General features: G+C 42.6%; 2 protein-coding genes across 3 annotated transcripts; one reads left to right on the top strand and one right to left on the bottom strand.

Annotated features, from left to right (window-relative positions):
• Positions 1-443: 443 nt before the first annotated feature.
• On the top strand, positions 444-6,343 carry POMP (proteasome maturation protein). Its single transcript, XM_072326405.1, has 6 exons — positions 444-497; positions 1,076-1,173; positions 1,967-2,027; positions 3,469-3,570; positions 4,642-4,735; positions 5,823-6,343. The coding sequence occupies exons 1-6, from the start codon at positions 495-497 to the stop codon at positions 5,888-5,890; spliced, it is 426 nt and encodes a 141-aa protein (XP_072182506.1). The 5' UTR covers positions 444-494; the 3' UTR covers positions 5,891-6,343.
• Positions 6,344-6,973: 630 nt separating this feature from the next.
• SLC46A3 (solute carrier family 46 member 3) lies at positions 6,974-21,941 on the bottom strand. Of its 2 annotated transcripts, none has more exons than XM_072326403.1 (6): positions 21,802-21,941; positions 21,433-21,647; positions 14,995-15,868; positions 14,486-14,569; positions 11,441-11,597; positions 6,974-10,621 (listed from the first exon to the last, which is right to left on the bottom strand). In XM_072326403.1, exons 2-6 carry the CDS (start codon positions 21,622-21,624, stop codon positions 10,534-10,536), a joined length of 1,395 nt encoding a protein of 464 aa, XP_072182504.1. In that variant the 5' UTR covers positions 21,625-21,647; positions 21,802-21,941; the 3' UTR covers positions 6,974-10,533. The 2 variants fall into 2 exon arrangements, with proteins under 2 accessions (XP_072182504.1, XP_072182505.1); XM_072326404.1 differs by having other exon boundaries at positions 7,960-10,621; positions 21,433-21,709; positions 21,802-21,889.
• Between the last annotated feature and the right edge of the window lie 276 nt (positions 21,942-22,217).

Raw genomic sequence — 22,217 nt, 5'->3', positions numbered from 1 at the left:
GCTGCCCCAACACCTCATGCCCACCCGGAGCTGCCCCAGAGCACCCACAGGGGCTGAGACCACTTTTGCTTCCAGAAGGTCCCTCCTTGAGCTCCCTCAGGCAATCAGCACTGACACATTTGCCACCAGCACCAGCTTGTGGCCCGCAGAGAACCAGAAGGGTTCGGTGGCAGGAAAAGGCAGGGTTGGAACAAGTTGAAGCAGGCTGGATGTGGGCTCTGGGCAGCCTGGTCTGGTGGTTGCCGACCGTACACATAGAAAGGTGGTTGAAACTGTATGATCACAGTGTTCCTTTTACAACCCCAGCCTACGATCCTATGAACTCCCCACACCACGCAGCTGCCAGCAGGTGTGAGGGAACACCAGCATGGCCGCCATTACCCCCCCTCAGCTCGGCCACCGCCCCTCCCGCGAGGCCACGCCCCTCCGCTCCCGTGCTCCGAGCACCGGAAGTGACGAGAGGAAGCGGAAGGAGCTGAGAGCGTGGAGTCAAGATGGTGAGTGCGGGCCGGTGTTTGGGGGCTGTTTCTGCCGCTGTTTTAATGTCGGGGATGAGGAGCGGTCGGTCCGTCTCCTGCCCTGGCCGCCGGCTCTGCCCATTGGCGGAATGATGGGCGTCGGGCGGGCTGGCGGAGGGGCCGTGCTGAGTCACGGTGGTCCGGCGCGGCCCAACTCCGAGCTAAAGCCATGGGCATAATCAGTTCGGTCTTAACTGATCGCATCTGTACTGCAGCCAAGCATGAGCTGCCTTCTTGCCTTCCATCCTTGCAGCACAGGCTGGGAACTAACGAGGGTTAATTGTGAGTTTCTGTTTCTGCCACGTCCCCAGCATGTTTTGTTGCTGCCTTTAGCCATCAAACTGTCTGAAATAATTCATATTTAGTGCTTTATTATTATTATTATTATATTTTTTTTTATTAAAGAGACCCTGGAATCGAGGACTTGTGCATGAGGAGCCTTGGACTTGTGCATGAGTTATTTGAGGAGCCTTGGAGCAGTTTTTCATTGACTTTATCCAACAGAACATGTGAAAGCAGCCCAATTCTGCTATAATAATCCTTACTTTGTGTTCCAGGAGTCCAGAGGAGCTTCTTCTCTGTTGAAGGACAGTATCCCAATTGCTGATTTTTCACTACCTGGGCCGTTTGAAGGTCATGGTCTGCTGCGCAGAGGGTATGCTTTATTTTAGTGTTAAATTGTACCATAGCTAATGTCAAACCTTTCACACAGGAGGAAAACATCCTTTCAAGAAGCAGGTAATATTGGTCTTTATGAAGTAAATGCTGGTTGGAATATACGTGTATGTATGTGTGCAGTTAGTAAATTCAGTGCTGATACATAAAGTTAATCTGTCTATCTCAGTATGTCTCAATATATCTAAAAGGTACTGTGTATCTTAGTTATAAAGCTTGTAGACTTCTAAAAATCAGATACAATGTAGCAGGGACATCGTTAAACTTATAATGCTTTCGTTTGTTAGCATTTTTCTCTGTTTCTGAAGGGAGTCGAGGAAGAAAAGCTACTGTTCTCTCTTTGAAACGTGAAATTTAAGGAGAAAAGATGTCTGAAGTTAAATATTGTTTTCTTCTGGCAGTGCTTTGTGAGGTGCTGGCACAGGCTGCCCAGAGAGGCTGTGGATGCCCCATCCCTGGAGGTGTTCAAGGCCAGGTTGGATGGAGCCTTGGGCAGCCTGGTCTGGTATTAAATGGGGAGGTTGGTGGCCCTGTCTGTGGCAGGAGGGGTTGGAGCTTTATGATCCTTGAGGTCCCTTCCGACCCAACCATTCTGTGATTCTATGCTGTAGTTAAAGCTCTTATTTGCTTCACCATTAAGCACTCCTTTATAATTCAGACTGTGCTAATCTTTCTCTGTACACTGATGTTTGTATCTGGAATTTGGTTTGGAATGTAACATAAAAAAGCATCTGATTAATCTTTTGAAATTCCTTTTTTCCTTGCATTTCTAGCTTTGCGTGTGTGAAAAATGAGTTGGTGCCCAGCCACCCACTGGAGTTGTCAGAAAAAAATGTAAGTATAATGTTAAATGTAGCCCTTGTTCACTCTTAACTTATTACGCTGTTTAATTTAGTGTTAGGGTTGCTTGGGCTGCTCTGTGCAGCATCCAGGAAGGTGGAAGAGGGTTTTGCCTTTAACAAAGTAAAAGTGTGTAACAACAGTAATGTTTTATTTGTGTACTACTAGCAACTTTGTTTAATGATTAAGCTCCCACTTGTGATTCTAATATGTAGGTGGACCTCCTGTTCAGGGTTTACTTAGTGAGGTGTAGCCATCTGGAGGCTGTGTGTGCGACCTCTGCAGTTAGGTTGGATGCATACCTGTCACTTCCGGAAGGCTAATCTTCCTATTTTGTCTTTAGATTTGCCACGTATCTTCATTTTATGGGTCACAGAAAAATCCTAAATTACATTATTCCATCTAGAAATGTTATGCATACACTTTGTTCGAAGTGTTGTCTTGTCCAGCTTCGTCATCCCTTGTGGGCTGTTTCAGAGTGGTCTGTGGATTATAGGTTCAAGGTTTTGTTATGACCACTGAGTACAGGCTTTAAAATGAGACATTTGTGCTCCTTTTTTGCTTCATAATATATGTTATGTCGATGTTACAGGCATGCAGTTCATACTGGGAAAGCCAGAATTGAGGCCAGGTGACTCAAGCTTAAGAACTATTGAGACATGTCTTTTGTATACTTCAGTACTCACAAGCCAGCACTTTTTCATTAAAAAACAACCCACCTCTATCATGTACATAATTTTCTTCGTCTTGCTGAACAGCTTGTAAAATAATGAGCTTTTTGTTATTTTTTAGTGAGGCATAGTATGTATAATGAAGAGACAAGAAATATCTCAAGTGGTTTCAAGTAGTCTAGAAGTAAAATCCACCGTGTCTTTCTGCTTTCTGTTCTTACGTTAAACCAGTTTCCCTTTTCTGTGCTTGTAATATTGTGGCAAAGTAGTGCACAACTACACCACTTGGTGGAGTTGCACATCCTCATTGTAATATATATATATATAAAATGTGTATATAAGTATTTTATATATATATATATATAAATAACTCTGCTTGATTTATAATAAAATCCTGCAAAATTCAATTTCAGTTTTATAAAACAAATGTTACTGCATCTCTCTCTTCCATGTACATTTGATGTACATATGATGGTATCATATGATGCCCCGTCTCTGGAGGTGTTCAAGGCCAGGTTGGATGGGGCCCTGGGCAGCCTGGTCTGGTATTAAATGTGGAGGTTGGTGGCCCTGCCAGCAATGGGGGGTTGGAGCTTCATGATCCTGGAGGTCCCTTCCAACCCAGGCCATTCTGTGATCACTGGATTTGTTTATACCCTCATTGATTAGCATAGTGATTGAAGTAGGATATTGCAGATCTCTTCTATACTTGTACTTGAAAGCCGCTTTTTCTGAAAAATACAACCATTTTTTGTTTGTGGTAGTTCCAGTTAAATCAAGATAAAACAAACTTTGCCATGCTGAGAAATATTCAAGGACTCCACGCGCCCTTAAAGCTGCAAATGGAATTCAGAGCAGTGAAACAGGTAGGCAGTTTTTTATTTAACTGCCATTGCTTAAACCACATGAGGGCATCTTGGGGACCGTGAGCTTTCAGAAAGGTGTATTGAAATACAACCACTGGCATGTAGCTGACTTTGTCCCTTAGGGAACACAGTTTGGTGGTCCAAATAAATACATATATATATATTTGCTTGCCAAAGATTGTCAAGCTACTAAGAGTTCTTTCTTCAAGTAAGCGGGAGCAATTTTATACTCCCTTCCAGTGGATCTTGTGCTACTGAATCACAGTACAAACTTCTATCAACTTGATAGAAGTTTCTTGTCTTGAGGATGAAAGACAAGAAACAGGAGATATGAAAGTGACCCTCTATCTCAGCTGTACTCTCTTGTGAGGAAAAATCTTTTTCCTAATGGATATGCAGAAAATAAAGCAGGTGAGGGCAAAGATCCCACTGAGGATATCCACAGACATTTGAGGGTGAGAAACGTGGTGATTCAGAAGATGATTTGCTCGCGGATTTTGTGTGTCATGTTAGATATACGAGCTCCTTTCTGGTTTAATTATACCTTTCTAAAGTGTTTAGGGGAATAGTTTGTGTTTTGGGACAGCAGTACCAGCAGTTGGGTTGTTGCAGTGACCCTCCACATCTTTATGTGAACAGAACAGGGGGAAAAAACCCACAAAAACACAAAACCTTTGTTTTTTTAAGTAGCTGCACTGCAGTGAAATCTACAAATCAGGTGCGAGGCTGCTCTTCTCAAAGCAGTGATGAGGAGCAGAAGATGGTGGTGTTTGGTAGGTTGTGATATTGATGTGCGCTCTTACTTCATCATTGTTTTCAAAGGAAGAGGTGACTCTACCCGTCACTTTTCTCAGTCATAGAATTGTTCAGGTTGGAAAAGACCTTAAAGGTCATCGAATCCAACCTCAGCCTAACCGTGCTGCCCTAACAGCCCACCCCTAAATCATATCCCTAAGCACAACATCCATAGGGTTTGTAGATACATTCGGGGATGGTGACTCACACTTCAGAAAGAAATTCAAAGATCCCCATTTCAGTCTTGCAGAAACTTTAACTCTTGTCCTTTTACAGGCCCAGCGTCTCCCATTTCTTCACAGCTCAAATATGGCACTGGATACTCTGAGGGGAAATGATGAATGCATCAGTTTTGAGGATATTCTTAACGGTAAATACATAGTTTTGAATATTATAGGAACATCTAAAGCTAAAATTTAGGAACTGTGTAGTTCTTTGCCACTGGGGAATAAGACCTTTAAAGGCATAAACTGGAAATAGAAAATTGAGTTCCAAAAGGTAAAGAAGCACCTTGGAAAGAGGAATAGGTATGGTTCAGCTGCTAGTTGCATGGCATTTAATCTGCAGTGCTAAGTGAGTCTGTATTTGCTTTTGGGCTGGGTTTCTTGAGGAGCTGAAGATTACGCTTTTACATTGTATGTCTGTTTCCCCAGAAATTTTTGAACTAATTTCATAGATTTTGAAAGGTGGAGCTTACAAAGATATGATGTTTCTGTAAGTTCTGTAATTAGAAACAAGGGCTAGAGGACAAAGTCGTTAATATGCCTTACTTATGAGAAAAAACAGTCCAATAGGGCTGTATTGGACCTTTCTTTCCCAGGTGCATTTGCAACCATTTTTTTTTGGCACTGACTTCCATACAGAAGTGAAGTTCTTACTGTCAGTGATAAGTATAGCTTGTGCTTCCCGCATCTTCCTGGATAGCCTTTCAGTATAGCAGCCAGTATGAGCCATACTTAGGGTGTAGGGAGGAATCTCAGAGGATAGTTAAGGGCGTAGGTTGGAGAAAGGAACATAAGCATGTTCCAGCTAGCAGAAGGGCAGAGTGTTGAGCTCCTCTTGTGCTAGATGCTAAAGAAAGGCTGCATTGGAAAGATGTATAGATGTATGGGACCAATGGGGGAAGCTATGGTCAGGCTTGCATTTTATTAGATAAAAATCTCATTCAGCCTTGGAGTCAGCTTATAGGATGCTGTGCTTTTGCAGAACTACTTTGTTTTACTTGAGTAGTTCCCTTCTGCCTCCTTACAAAACACTCCTATCACTGCTCCACTGTAGGAGTACTGACTATCTGATTATTGCTTTGGATAGAGGCGCGCTGTGCAGTACTGTCAAGAATTGAGTAATTTTTGCACTAAGTGTTAAGATGAAGAAATTAAATATGATCATCTTCATAGTTGTTCTTGGTCTTTGTAGCTTGGTAAAAGCCTAACGCTTTTGACTTCTTTTTTTTCCAGATCCTTCACAAAGTGAAGTTATGGGAGAGCCCCACATGATGGTGGAACACAAACTCGGTTTATTGTAACAAAATGTGCTCCAAAATGTTTTGAGTATGTCTTTATACTGCAGATCTAAATATACGATCACTGAATTGGTACTCAGCGTTAAGCAGTCATACAGATATCGTTTGCCTTCCTTGGTGAAAAGGCACATTAAATGTTTAAAGTCCACACATTGTTCTGTGCTTGTTGTGAATTACATAAATGTCGTATAACTAGACAGCTCGAATAATGTCTCTTCATACACTGCTCAGGATTACAGTCTCTTAGTTATGGAAATGCTATACGTGTGTACCAGAAATCCAGAAAGTACCCATGCATTTTAGAATTGATTATTGTAGGTAAATGCGTTTAATGGATGTTCTTGCAGAAGAACTTTTTAAAGGGGAAACAAAGATGTTTTCCATTGAGTGATGCTTTGTTCGTGAATACTTCCATGTGCTTTTTTAAGCCTTGAATAAAAGTTTGCTATAAATGCTGCTGTGTTCCAAAATAGAATTAATTTTGAATCACCGCTCTCTTATCCACAACACAAAGTGTTGTTGCTTTTTTCTTGACATTACTTTAAAGGTCTTTCATTTCTGCACTGCCAGTGGAATCCTGCTGCATGCATTTCCTCCCTCCCCTTAAGGCAGCTGGAGTGGTTTAACACTGTAGGCAACCATGAAGAGGGCTTTTCCAGTCTTTATCGTGTTGCTTGCGATGGATGGACACCGTATATCTGTGACCACCTCCTCTGTTTCTTTTAACTAACGGAACAAAAGGGGTCGTGGTTCAAAATAACTGATCTCTTGTCATCTGCAGGGGACGTGAAGCAATACTTCTAAGCAGGCATTATATTTATCCAGATTTTGGTTACTCGTATGTATAGAGAGCTGAGTGCACTTAGTGTTCCATTAGAGCCAATTGTAGCAGAAATGAGAAATGTAGCTACAAACCTCTTCACAGTCCCAGAACCTCAAGCATCTCTTAGGCTTTTTGGTGTCTTAAAACTGCAGTAAACTCCTTACCCGTATGCACTACAGCCTCTAGCTGTCTTCATGTACATTTCATGGTGCTCTTGCGCATATTTATTGCAAAACGTTGCAGCAGATTAAAAACACAGAGATGAGAGAGGTCATTTATTGGTTGTTTTGTTTGTTTTTTGTTTTAAGGCATTCAAAATTGCCTTTTAAGAGCTGGAGAGAATAGAGGTTTTCTAATGAAGTAGAAGATAAGCACCCAGTTGTATCGGTTGCCTCAGAGGTTATATGAAAGGACTATTAAATTTAGCATAAAGGCATAGACCTACTCAATGTTTTTTATGTGGCTGTTCTTTCTGTGAGCTGCTGTGCTTTAAGTTGGCAGGAAATGCTGCTCATATTCAATAGAATTGATTGAAATTTCTTGGTGGATATGTATAAAGCAAGAGCGAGCTGTTGTAGAGCAAGCAGGTTGGGTTTCACTAGACTTTGTGTTGCAGTAGGCACAGGGTGAGATCAAGCCATATTCAGAGCAGGGAAGTTGCAATGTTCATCACATCTGTAAAGATGCTAATTTTAGGACTCAGCCAGGCTGCAAAGCAAACAAACAGCACGTGTACAAAGCATGTGCAAGAATTTATGTGGCATGCTGTTAACGCAGTGGGAGTCGAACTGAGGCAAAGAGCTTTTGGGATTAAAGGAAGTGTTACTGCTCCGTTGGTTGAGATGGAGGCTGGTCTTTCTGGCCCAGTCCCTTTTCCCATTCTCTCCAGGCTTCTTTCTGTAACGTTGCAAGCAGCAGCCCACAATTGTGCACTAAGCAGAGGCATGCCATGTGAGGTGTGCAGCTGGCTGGGTCAGCCCTGCTGCTAGGGCTCACCTGGGACACAGCCTCAGCCATGGGAGGAAGGTGCTCTCCAAGTGCATGCAGCACTGCAGCCCCTACAGTGACCTCTGGCAGACAGCAGTGCTGTCTCTGTCGTGCAGTTCCCCACCTCCTGTTGGTGCCGGTGTTCTGGGCAGCATCCCTTCCTCTCCTGATGTGGGAAGCAAAAGCATATCCTCCTGCACTGCTGTTTGTCTGACCGTTTGCCAAAAGCCACGTCAAGAACTACAAATACAACACAGAATTTAGACCAAATTTCACTGTTAATTTCTGTTAAAATAATCTGTATTTACATACAAACAAATCATCTGCTACAAACTTGCATATAAAGCACATTAGTACCTTGTTTCCTCAACATTTTTAATGCTAGGCACTTGAAAAACACAAATCACGCCTTTCATGTGTTTTGGCTGAAACAGCCAATCCCACACACTGTGTCTACCTGAAAGCTTTTGCAAACAGCAAATACTTGGTATGGCAAAATCAAACCTTACCAAAGCCATTCCTAAAGTGCCACGTGCACCTTCTCGTTCCCAGTAGGGCACAGCTGCAGAACTGCTTTGCCACCTGCAGTGTGCTACCTGCACTGAAGAAGTGAAGGCATATACCTCTTTATTTTCCCCACTTCCAGGCAGTTTTGTGTGAAACAGTTCATTTCGCAAACGCTCACTTAGAAAACTGCATAGTGAAGAGGAAAGGACAACAACAACGTAGTTTTTGTGCTGCGACTCTTTACATCGGTGTATCCTTAATGTCTCTACAAGTACTTGCTAAGTTTTGGACCCCGTGATTACTGTAAAACTCATCTTGCCTCTCTTACAAGTTGGCAACAATTTGGGCACCTCAGGGGGGAGGAGTGACACAGTTTTATTTACTGGCTAGTGTATAAACTAGCTAGGAAAAGCTGATGACCTTTAATTGACAACATAAGTAAGCCTTGGTTCACGAGGACAGAAGCACAATAGCTATCTATATTAGTTAGCATTCCGTCTCTCAGAGAAACATAACTGTTTTCCCCAGTGACAGGTAGCAGTGATCTTTACTCTCAGAATGGTGAGGCACTGCCACAACTACCCAGAGAGCTGTGGTTGCCCCATCCCTGCAGGCACTCAAGGCCAGGCTGGATGGGGTCCTGGGTGGTCTGAGCTGCTGGGAGGCGTCCCTGTGCATGGCAGGGGCTGGGTGGGCTGCAAGCTCCCTTCCGCTCCTTGGTTGTGTGATTTTATGAACTCCCAGACAGTGCCAACTCCACTCTACCTTATTTGACCTTTTGTTCAATCTTCTCAGTGGTCAAGACTCACATTGTGAAACCAACACTGCCTATCTAACAAGAAGGATCCATAATAGCATTGCCATGACGTACCAACATTTTGTGGCAGAGTGCCCACTTTTGCTATGCTATACATTCTAAAAGCTAATACTCCGACTAGCTTTTGCCTATAGATCTCAACCAAAAATAAACAACAACAGAAGAATCAACACAAAAACTGATTTCTAGGTTTAGAACTCCCAATGATTTGCACTGTGGCCCAGGCCAAGTCACTTCTCCTTCCCGTTGATTTCTGTCTCTCTAAAACAGGGAGGCTCATTTCTATTGTAGAGGGAAGTTCCCAGCAGCATTTGTAAAGTGCTTTGAAGATTAGAAATGTTATTCCAGTGCAAATAAATTACCCTGCATTCATTGTAAGATGCTTAGATGCATAGCTTGTATCTGTATCTGTATGAGGTGTTCAAGGCCAGGTTGGATGGGGCCCTGGGCAACCTGATCTAGTAAATGTGTATGTTTGGTGGCCCTGTCAGGCAGGGGGGTTGGAACTTCATGATCCTTGAAGTCCTTTCCAACCCAGGTCATTCTGTGACTCTGTGATAGTTTGGATTTGGTCATCTCATTTCAGAATGAATAGAAAACATATTTGAAGATCCGCTGAAAAAAACCCTCTGTTACAGCCTTTCATTGGAAATATAAAGTAAGTTCAGTGCCACCAGCTTAACCGGAAAACAAGAAACATCCATGGGACAAAACAGAGGTGTCTTTGTGTAGTCTCTCAGATATGAAAAAATGATAAAAGATTTATAACTTAAAGATAAATGTGCAAAATGTGGGCCTAACTTCACACTCTACAGGCTGGAAATTTCCTAAGTATGACAGTTCTGTATGAAAATCCACTTTAAGGTCTAAGTCACAGGCAGGGTCCACGCATCGTACACTCAACTTGCACAAGCATCCTCTGGTAGCTGCAGAGGTCTTACAGCAGGTACAACTACTACTTTCCATTCAGTTGCTTTCTGAAAGAAGTACCATTTCGTTTAGTAAATTTAGACAGTTCTGTGGGCTTTACAGTTAAGACGGACCTTTTATGATGTACAAAGTGGGCTGCATGCACAGCTGGCATGAGCTCTATTGGCCCCAGCAGCATTGCCAGCATCCTCTGGCTAAGGGGCTGATAAGCTTATCTCTGTCCTCCCCGCACTTAGACTGACACAAAATGTATCATAAGCCACAGCTCATATTTTCAAATTTGAGGTGGGGTAAGTGGCAAAAGACACTCAGCCTACCTTACTTTTATTCCCCACGCTGAAAACAGCATTAAAATCTCCATTGCTAGACTATCTGCATAGTTAAGTACAGGAGATATAGGTTCATTCAAGTGCTAAAAAGAGACTGGGTGTAGAGTGCTATCAATTCAGTGCTTAGTGCTGAAGGGCCAGTTTTCGATTTCATCTGCAACTCTTGAGTTATCTCTATGGTGTCAGTATGACACAGTGGTCTTTGCCACAGCATGTCAGATTAGAAAAGCCAGATAGTTGGTGACTCCTTTGTTCAACTATCAACGCTGTCTATGCTGGATACTTCTTCAGGTACAAGCAGAGCCAAGTCCTCCTCATTCCAGCTTGTGCACAGTAGCCAGCTGCAAGATAGAGATAAGACAGATATTGTTAGCTGAGTAAAGCATGATGATTCAGCAGTAACGAGCACACTCAATAGCTCTGTTACAGCCACCTCCCACAGCACAAAGCCCTGGACATATCTTAATAAACAAACCCAATAATAGCAATTGTCCCTCATTAGGCAAGTTAAGCAATATCATTTCTGCTGTCTGTGAAAAATACTAATTTAGCAGGCAGACTGATTACGGACTGAAACTACTAGCATTTCATCTCTCAAACAGTAATGTGTGTGACAATCAGAAGGCTTTAGAGAGAGGTTATTCAAAGGCTGCAACATCTGAGACACTAAGGATGAAAGGAAAGCAGCTTTCCAAAATTTATGATGATGATGGACTACGGTTTTGATTGCAACATGGAGTGATTTCATAATTAATATCTGTTAGCATTTGCTCACGAGAGAATGTTTTAACAGAAACTTTCTCTACTGTGCAGCAGCACTAAACCAAACTAAAACTAAGACTCTACAGCCCAGGCTCCCTGCCTTCTGTCTTGTCCCCCACTGGAAAACTCTTATCACTGCTATATCCCCCAGTCTCGGCTCTGCCATCCTCCAAGCAGTTCCCTGCTGACAATCCTCAGAGTATCTGCTGTGGGTTTGCTATATACAACTAGTTCCTAAATTGGATGAAAACCGAAGAAATGGCTACACACAAAACACGTCCAGTGAGTTAGAAAATACCGAAGTATTGAGAGTGCATTGAACCATCCAGCCTCAATTCATATCAAAACAGAAACCACCAGTAAAAGCACTCAGAAGCACCTCCCTGATATGTACTTACCACAGTACGCCCAGTGGAATTAGACACAGGCTGGCTGACAAGAGGAAGCTAAAGCCTGAAAACCATGCAACCGTAGCTGCATAGATCACATTAAAGACTGAAAGTGAAATAGTGCCAGTCACAACTTCTAAGCAGGCAATACAAGCAAACACAGCACCTGAAAAATAAATAAATAAATAAATACATACATACATACATACATATCTACATACATAAAACTGTATTGGATTAAGATTACAAGCAAAATAAAACCAAAACCCTTTCAAAGTATTTAAACTTGTTCCAAAAGATCTATCTGTAATAGTTCAGCAAATGTGCAAGTGACAAGCTCCTAAGTATCATGTATCTTTGTTGTGGAAGTGTTTTCCATGGGGACTCTTACAGGAGACATTTTAAATGACTTTTTGTTGTTGTTAGTGGGAACTAATTTTCTTTGCTATTATCCTGTCACCACGTCTACTTTATTGGATCTATTTGTCACATGAAATTCAAGCTGTTCATACTCACTAACCACATTCTGCACAGCTTCATCCTTTACCCTTTTCAATTCTCCCCACCCTTCTCAGTCTCCCCTTTCTTGTTTCCTCCTTCTCTAATCTCCACTCTTACATGTGGATAAGACTCTTTGCAACAAAGAGCAACAAGGGCTGCTGGTTCAGCACATAACCATATCCTTCTCATTTTTCAAACGAAAGAAGCAATCTTTCATTGGCTCTGCACTACACACGGGGGTGTCAGCTTATCCCACCTGCGTAGTTTTGACACGTTTTCCCAAGCTGCGTCCACATTCATCAGACTATAAGCGAAACCACAACAGGTCAGCAGAAAAGGATGGCAAGAGGCAACCTGATTCCTGCATCAAACTACTCAGGTATCCAAAGCCACAAAGAACGCCAAGGAACCACAGAAACCGAAGCATTTGTTAATGTATTACAGTACAAAGAGGTCTCTGCTTCGGTGTCTAAAGACGGGTATTTTTAAAGATAAAACCAGCTCACAAGGATGCTTCTAAACAACACGTACTCCTCAAAATCTGGCCGTAGCAAAGTGTGAGACGCTAGAGACACATTTTAAGGCCTCACATGCTTTCTGTGTGTGTGTTCCACTAAAGAAAGCACTTCTAGATGTAATATGTTACAGCCCTTGAGACGCCTTTAAGTGGCCATGGGCATCTGTGAAGCTGGTACATTGCTTGGGATCCAAGCCCCTGTTTTCAAGGCTGACCACTTAATGCTTATCTTTCTAAGTTATAAAGTGTGACACTGATGAAACAACAAGTGTTTATTTTTCTCCATCAAAATCTCGTGAATGTAGAAGCTGTTCTACACGTCACATTTACAAAAGGAACTGTAATGCTGCATCTGCAGCCCAGGGCTGGCTGATGTGGTTGCCAAGCTGCTGTCCACATATTTGAAAAGTCAAGGCTGATAGGTGAAGTCCCCGGTGACTGTAAAAAGAGAAACATCACTCCTATTTTCAAGAAAGGGAGAAAGGAAGACCTGTGCAACTACACACTGGTGAACCTCACCTCTGTGCCTGGGAAGATCATGGAGCAGATCCTTCTGGAACAGATATTAAGGCACATGAGGGACAAGAGGGTAACTGGAGACAACCAGTATGGCTTTAGCAAGGGACCAAGCTGGTGGCCTTCTCTGAAGAAGTGGTGGACAAACGGAAGGCAACTGATAACATCTACCTGGACTTGTGCAAGGCTTTTGACACTGTCCCCCACTACACCCTTACATCTAATTTGGAGAGATATGGGTTCAAAGGGTGGACTATTTGGTGAATAAGGAATCAGTTGGAAGGTCAAAACCAGGGGGTTGTGGTCAATGGTTCTATGTCCAGGTGGAGGCCAGCGATGAGCAGTGTCCCCCAGGGGGAACAAGTACTCTTTAACATCAGTGACACAGATAACGGGATTGAGTACATCCTCAGCAAGTTTGCTGATGACACCAAGCTGAGCAGTGCAGTTGATACAGCAGAAGGAAGGGTTGCCATCCATAAGGACCTTGATAAACTCTAAAGGTGGGACTGTGTAAACCTAATGGGGTTTAACAAAGCCAAGCGTAAGGCGCTGCTCTTAGGTTGGGATAATCCCAGGTAAGTATACAGACTGGGAGATGAAATCCTTGAAAGCAGCCCTGATGATAAGGACTCATGGGCCCTGATGGATGAAAAACATGAGCCAGCAGTGTGTGCTTGCAGCCCAGAAGGTCAACAGAATCCTGGGCTACATCAGTGAAGTGGTAGCCAGCAGAGAGAGAATTAATTGTCCCCCTCTGTTCTGACCTCATGAGGCCCCATATGGAGTAATGTGTCCCCAACTCAGGAAAGATGTGGAGCTTTTGGAAAGAGTCCAGAGGGGGACCACGAGGATGATCAGAGGGATGGAATGCCTCTCCCATGAAGACAGGATGAGGAAGCTGGGCTTGCTCAGTCTGAAGAAGAGAAAGCTCTGGGGAGATCTCATTATGGTCTTCCAGGACTTAAAGGCAGACCACAAACAGGAAATAAATCATTTTTTTTGTACAGGTAGATAGTGATAGGTAAATAAAGGGAATGGTTTTAAGTTAAAGGAGGGGAGATTTACATTAGACACTACAAGGAAGTTTTCCACAGAGTGGGTGGTGAGATGCTGGAACAGGTTGATGTCGCAGATGCCCCATCCCTGGAGGTGTTTAAGGGGGCCCTGGGCAACTTGATCTAGTGGTTAACTTAGCAGCTGAGGGGTTGTAATGTGATGATCATTGAGGTCCTTTCAATCCAAGCCACTCTATGATTCTGTGATCTGTGTAAATATTGAGCATTCTTCTGCTTCATAGTCTCCATAATCTTTCTTCTTCTTTTTAGAGTAATTACTTCTTTCAAAGTGGAAACATCTAGTAGAATCACAGAATCACCAAGGTTGGAAAATACCTCCAAGATCATCCAGCGAGCAGTCAGAAAATACCAATATATATCTGTTTGCTTAAAGGTGACCTTGGTGTATCTCTCTTCTGAAATACAGCATCATGGCATTTTTGAAAAACAAATTCTACTCACCTTGCTCACTGGGGAGGACCACTTTTGACAGCATGGATCGGAGAACAGGAATGGGCATCATGCAGAACAAAGACGGCAGTCTTACTGTAAAGCAATGAACAAGCGATGAGATATGAATGTAATAGAAATCCTGGATTTTACACACACATTGCAAATGAACTAGATATGTATTTTTGAGTGCTCAGTTTCCTAAATAGTAAAAGGAAATAAGTAAATAAATAGATCAAACCAGGTGTGCATTGAAACATAAGTATCCAAGCACAGAGGAACCCCTAAGTCCACTATATCTGTATAGCACCAAAACCAAATCATAAGCCAACATAAGCCAAATAATTTCATTCACTCTCCACACTATTCATCTTTTAATTAAACCTTAAATCAGAATGATACAACCTTGTACATTTTACCTCTTCAGTGTGGTGCATCCAATACCCACCATCACCACCGATCACTACAAATAACACACGAGACATTTCTTCTATATTGTTGAGAATTGACTTTGAACTCACCTAAAAACATGAGCAGGGTTGTTTTGGCAAAGGCAGCCATGACAATTCCTCCAATGTAAGAAAATATCCCAATAAATACAATGTAAATGTCTTTGAGACATTTAGAAAATAAGTAAACTCCAAAAAAACTGGTCAGAGAGACAGAAGTGAATGCAGCTGCTCCGTACCCAATGTACACTTCATTCCAACACAGAGGCTCGTCCAGTTCATACAGTGTAAAAAGGGAACTCCCCCCAAACATAGTAAATAAATAAGTCATAAATATAAAAAGTAACACAATGATTAAAATTCTCTTTTTAGAAGGGGCGGTTTTAAAAAGCATATACACTCCAGAAAACGTTTCTTTTAGATGTTCTTTGTAAGTTAACGGTGCCTGTTGCTGCAATTCAGATAAGTGCACTGTGTCTTCCAGTAGAAAAATAATATAGATAATGTTAACAATGTGAAGTAGAGATGCTGTCACAAATGTCCACGTAAAGCCCATTTCTCTTAAAAAGTAGCCAGAAGACAGTCCTGCCAATCCAGACACAACCCCAAAAATTAAATCAACCACAGCTATTCGTGTTGTTTTCTGCTTCTCATCGTGACACTGATCTGCTATATAAGCAAAGCCTCCTCCAAGGAAAGCTGCCATACTCCCAAACAGTCCCGAAATAAATGTAACCAAAAACAGGACAGAGATTGGCAAGGAGAAGTATGATATTATAGTGAGGAAAATATCTGCAATCAAAGCTCCAATTGATGGTAAAACCAAAGACTTTTTCCGTCCCTGGTGATCCCCATTCGCTACGATGATAAAGGCAACTATCAGGCTGGGAACTGCCCCCGTTAAGTCCAGCTGCATATTAAAAAAAGAAGTCTTCTCTTGAACTCCCTGCAAAGAGAAAATCAGAAATAATGGTAAACACAATATATTGTACATATATATATATATATGATATATAATAATGAACTTATACATGGGACAAAATAAGCATGCAGCATAACATTTATCATAAAGCGGTATTTGTTTATATATTATAAAATATATTACTGCAAAACATCATCTTCCAAGACTATATGATCTCACATAATGCCATATTATGCTGCAAATACAGTACAGTATTATATATCATAATATATACATTAGACTAGATAATAATACAAAGGAATTGCATATTCAAATACATGCTTCTCTAATTCTATTTTTAGTATCTCTGAAACGTCCCTTGTTGCATTAGACCCCAGAACCAGAACTTATTTCTTAAGACATGCTCTCACAAGTGCTCTTGACAGAGCAATTTCAATGAAGACAAAACAACAATTCTTTGCTACGTTCATTTATAAGAGCTGGTTTTCCTACTGTGGGGCACCTCCTTCAGTACAGGGCACTGCCAAAGGATACTGGGCCCATTTTAATCCTTCAGAAATCAGAACTAGAACAATCTTTGATTGAGAAGCACAGCCCAAGCTCTCTACTCACAGGAGATCTTTTTTTCTCCCTAAATAATCCTGGTGGGAGGGTCACAAAGGAGCAATTCACTGACCAGCACATTCTGCAAGTGAATAGAGCAGCATTTGCTGCTGACAATGTGCAGTGTTACGAATAGTAACAGCACATAAATGTGAAATGGTGTTAAAAATTATATTGACCCATACGTACAGAATGTGAACTAAGTCCTCACTGGCAAGCTCTGGGTTCAGAAACTGTCCAAATCAGTGATAACTCTACTGATAAGCCACATTCTCATATGGAACAGTAGGTAATGCTGTAAACAACCATTATGGGAAAAAATGGCTTGGTTCTTTCAAAAGGAAGTTTAAATATCAAATACAGTTTGTAGCTAATAGAATATTGATGGTTGTGAAGAAAAGAACTCAAAAGTTAATAGAAAAAAGTATTTGGTGCATTTATGAAGCTGGCTGCTAAGTGATGATGCGCAGTAAGCTGGTTTGGATCTGGCTTTTAATAGATTTATACAGACTGAAGAAACAGCAGTCCCAGCAGCCCTTTCAAAGAGAACAACCTGCCGAGGTAAAAGAGCAGCAGCAGAGAAGGCAGCAACTGCATTCACACAAACCCTTCCTACAGGATCACCTCACAAAACAGACTTTCAGACATAGAGAGTAACTCTGAAATCGGATCCCTGAGGCATCTCACAGAGCCGGGCAGCAGCCTTGTCCATGGGTATGGCAGTGCAGAGGGATGCCAGGCAGCCTGGAGCATAAAGCTGTAGGAAAGGATTTAATGTGAGAGGAGAATGGCAGTAGGACTGGCAAGGGATGGGAAATTATTTGCTTTGAAAAGACAGTGCCAACAGGAAAGGAAGAAACTCAGCCTGCAGACAAATAGGGCACAGCAAAAAAAGCATAGGCAATTATAGGGCTGTGAGGCTGCATTTGTAAAGCCTGAAAACATCTTTCTGTCACAGGCTGTGCTATTTGTGCCATTTATTGTTGCAGGCATTGCTTCTTCACAAGTGTTGGGTCCAAGTCAATGACCATCACAGAAATGGTAGTACACTGGAAATAAAGCTAAGTATTGTTACGTATGTACATTCTCAGTCTGTGCAAAACATGCAGTGCAAATGTTATTGCTGAAACACACAAATTTATGAACTTGGAGGAAGAAACCAGTGAAGATTTGGGTCTCGTTGTTTTGGAAGTAGGTGTAGAACACAAGGAATGTGGCTATAAATCTGGACACCCTTCCAGTATCTAAAATGAGCCAAACTAACAGGAGGGGAGCCAACTCTTTGAAATGGTAGATAACAGCAGGACAAGGGGAAATGGTTCTAAGTTGAAGGAGGGAAGATTTCGGTTGGATGTCAGGAGGAAGTTCTTTACTATGAGAGTGGTGAGGTGCTGGCACAGGCTGCCCAGAGAGGCTGTGGATGGATGTCCCTGGAGCTGTTCAAGGCCAGGTTGGATGGGGTGCTGGGCAGCCTGGTCTAGTATTAAATGAGGAGGTCAGCGGCTCTGCCTGTGGTGGGGGGCTGGAGTTTGATGATCCTTGAGGTCCCTTCCAACCAAAGCCATTCTATGATTCTATGATATGATTCTATGACACCCCAAATGTCTGTAACCCTGCTGCCACAAATGACCTGCTGCCTACTGACCAGACAACTAAAGAAGTACAGAAAAACTCCATTGAGAGTAAAAAGAACTCAACAGCCCCCCTTTATGTTGTTATAAATTCATCAGAAATGGATACAGAAAACAGCTGGTCAATCCCTCAGTTGCTTCATAATCACGTAGCTACAAAGATCAATACTACACACGCTTGAAAATAGAAGTCTAGCTTTTTAATGTGAATTTGCTCTACTCTGAGACAAATGCTGGCGCTGGATAGAAGTAATGCTCAAAAACAGATATTACAAAATTAAAGGAATGACAGTGAAGGAACGATCACATGCATACGGATTAAATTAAGAGGGAAGTCTTTTGCCTGAGGCTACACTGAGGCACATGACAAACAGGCTCACAAAGTTACAAATATTACTGAGTGACAATAGAAAATGCATGTGTCCTGAATGATAAAGGGTGTTTAATTAATAACATAGCCTCTTCCTGAGCTACAAAAAAGGATTATTCAAGCCAGGGATCAGAATGCTCCAGAGTGTATTTGAGTTACTTTGAAATTCATTTTAATTTATCACAAAATTGCTATGATAAATGCAAATCCAAAGAAATAATTAATCCACATGCTGCCAAGATTATCCATTTTGAACAACGATCTACTTTTTTTATAGACCTCAAGTGATTTTGTCTTCAGTTTCTTTCTACATTTCAAACTGAAATAGATGAGATCAGTAAAAAGCTTCTCCATCCCCAGAATGGAAGGACTTACATTAAATCAACCTATAAAAGAGGTTTTCCTCCAAAAGTTGACAACAAACACCCCTGACATTAAAATGTACTGTACCTATGCATATAGCTCAGGATGATCTTGGAAAACCCTGAACACCTACTTCTACCATCAGCAAAGGGCCTGGGTCTGTGTTACCAGATCTACTTTTTTCATGGGGTTTATGCATGGGGTTACAGCTCAGCACAGACACTGCTGAAATTGATAGGTGACTTTGAGTTCTACGTCCACATACAATGGGAACAAGCATGGTACAAAAATACAGGCTAGACAGATAGACAAGAGCATGACTATTCAATAATTCACCACCTATGGGCTACCACCGACATGGAGGGAATGGAACTTTGTCAAGAAAGGGAAACAAAAAAGTTCTATCGGCCACGATTCAGATAATGTCCTGAAGGACTTCTACTCTCAAATATCAAAACTTCTGTATATAGGAAACACGGTTGGCCTCCTTTATGCCAAAAATCCTGTAGCTTGCAAATCCACTGTCCCTCAGTCAGCGCTGCTGTGTAAATTTCAGCACTCTGCTTCAGTGTTTTGCCTAAATATATATCAAGTGTTCAATCTTGGAGCATATGTTGTCACAATTGGAAGGCTCAGTTGAATTTGGGGGGTTTCTAGCAAATGCAGCGTACAGAAATGTTTCTGAAATGTAGGTTTTCTGATTGATTCTGTGATTAGAACTACCAAGCAGAGCACTTAATTCTAAGAGCTGTCTTTTACATTGACATGACTCTGTACATTAAAATGCCCACAGTGAAAAAAAAGGAGCTGATTCTAAAAAAAAAAAGGCTTTGGGGGAGGAACACACAAGCATATTTGTAACAATAGTTGGTTATTATCTCCAGATCAGTTCCAATGGATGGCACACATTACCTTCTTTTGCTGTCTGGGCAGCCCAGAATGCATTCTGGACTAGAACTTCTATTTACCTTTTAATCTTCAAATTCTTCCTACTCCCACCCTATGAGGAAGAATCTACTTCATACTAAAAATTCTGAACACTTCTTATCTTCAATAGAAGCACAAACCATTAAAGATTTTATTTTATATGTGACAAATGAGGTTGATACGCTCCAATGTTCAGTCCTTCACATAAGCAGTTTGTCATAGATTCCAATCTTGGATGTAACCAAAATCTTCAAGTGTCACCTGTTTTACTGCAGCATCAAGGAATGCCAACAGTTAGCTTCCAATAACTTCATTTTCTGTGTAATTTAACCCCATTTTCTGCGTAATTTACAGTCCAGGCATCTATTTTTCTCACTTTACCATGCAGAGTCGGGTTCCACTAAACCCAATCCAAGCTTCATTTGCAGCTATCACGGATGATTTTGCTGAACCTCTTCTGTAAATATAACCTTATTGCCATCCCCATGTTAGATACCGCAATTGTGTGGCTACAGAGTGTGTTAGAGGAATTCACTGCTTCAGAAAGAACAGTCATAAACAGAAAAGAGTGGATAGAGACAGTAGGGAGGTGGTGGATTTGCAGCTCCTGGAGGTGCTCAAGAAAAGGGTAGATGTGCCACTTGGGGACATGGTTAGTGTCATGGCAGTGATGGGCTGATGGTTGGGCTAGATAACATTAGTGGCCTTTTCCAACTTAATGATTCTGTGATTCTCTGAAAGCAAAAATGGAGCATGATAACTCTTCTGTTGTCAACCCACATCAGTTCTGCTAATGTGTAGCACTAAAACTGCTCTAAAGTACCACTGCAGAGGTTTCAATCTGCACCTAACTACCCAGCATAACATGATAAAGTGTTACAAAGGGAACTGGCCACAGGATCATGGGGCCATCTTTGTATTTCAGCAAGGCAGACAAGCACTGTTCTGTGAATGGTAGATCTGACTTTTTATATGTATAGGACAACTGTTAAGCTGTACATATTACAAAGAGCACTCCAAGACACAGCACCACTGATGGTGCATTGACACATACACGGCTCTTACTGGAAGGAGAGCCTTCAGCTGCACCCTTTGTTATGCAAGGCCATTGTCAGCTTGGGCCCAATCCAAGACAATTTTCAATCAGCAAACGATGATTAAAAGATTAGGGGATTAATTTATCTCAGCGTCTTCCTGGAGAAAATTTATAATAGCATAGAAATGTTTGAGTTGGAAGAGATCTTTAAACGCCATCTAATCCAGTTCCCTGCAATGAACAGGGCCACCAAGAGCTAGATCAGGTGCTCAGAATCACATCTGTGACCCTGAATGTCTCCAGGGATGGGGATCCACCCACCAGCACTCTGGGCAACCTGTGCCAGTGCCTCACCACCCTTATTTTAAACCTGCTTTCTTATATATGCCATGCCTTATGTCCCCACAGATTTCCCTTCACCAGGCTGAGCAGTCCTGTCCTCTTTCAGCTTTTCATTGTCCTGAAAGCATGATAACTACATACAGCACAACACCAGAGCAAGTAAGCAGCAAAGTGACAGCGGTTTAGGAAACTGATGCTTTTTCTACCTATAAAAGGTTAAATAAGGTAACAGAGAGGGAGGTTATATTGCTCAGTACCTACAGGCTGAAGGTTTTATTGCCTGTATTTCCAGCTGCCTTTTTTCCTTTGCTCTTACCTTCTGCATGACATAAGTTGGGCTGCTCTTGTTTTGCTCACAGCGGCTGCTGTTGTCGCTGCTTATGGCGGTGGAGTTGTACTCCTCCTCCCACAGCTTTCGGTAAATGAATTGCTGCACCACCGGGCTCGTCAGGGAATTTGCGAATATGTAGACGAAAATGACCGGCTCCACGAGAAAAACCTTCTTCATTTCTGGATCTCGCCTTTAACTCGCTTCAGCAGAGAAAGCAAAACGTCACAACGATCGACCAGGCGAAGGGAAACCACCATCCAACCTGCAGGAGGAAGGAGAGCGGCACCCAGCCATCCGCCCGCCCCAGCGCCTCCTCTTCCCTCTCCCCGCCGGCCGCTGCCCTCGGTGCCGTACCTCAGCCAGGCCGCACCCCCGCCCCGTCCCCCGGAGGTCACGCCGCGCCGTGTTGATGTCCCGCACAGCGCGACACCGAGCGCCGGGCAGAGGGCGGCCCTCCCCGCGGCGCGGTCCCGCCCCTCGGCCGGGAGGAGGGAGGCGGGCGGTGCGGGGTGACGCGCTGAGGCACAGCGGTGCGGCCCTGCTCGGCTCGGAGGGTCGGCGTGTGTTTGATGCAGCTCTGCCCGCCGTTCCTCTCTATGCCTTCCCATCTCCAGCCGATTAAGGGCCGGTTTTGATGGAGAGATTCTGTGACCGCTTTTCCCCGTTCGCACTCGTTTGTCTCCGGGCCATGACTCTCGAGTTCCCGGAATCCAGCGTGATTTCTGCCAAGGGAAGATAGGGTGGACTTTGTCATCTGTCAACACTGCCCC

Source organism: Excalfactoria chinensis, chromosome 1 (genome assembly GCF_039878825.1).
Source record: "Excalfactoria chinensis isolate bCotChi1 chromosome 1, bCotChi1.hap2, whole genome shotgun sequence".
Lineage (NCBI taxonomy): Eukaryota > Metazoa > Chordata > Aves > Galliformes > Phasianidae > Excalfactoria > Excalfactoria chinensis.
Note: the sequence above shows the minus strand (reverse complement) of the source record. Positions and strands in the feature narration are given on the sequence as shown.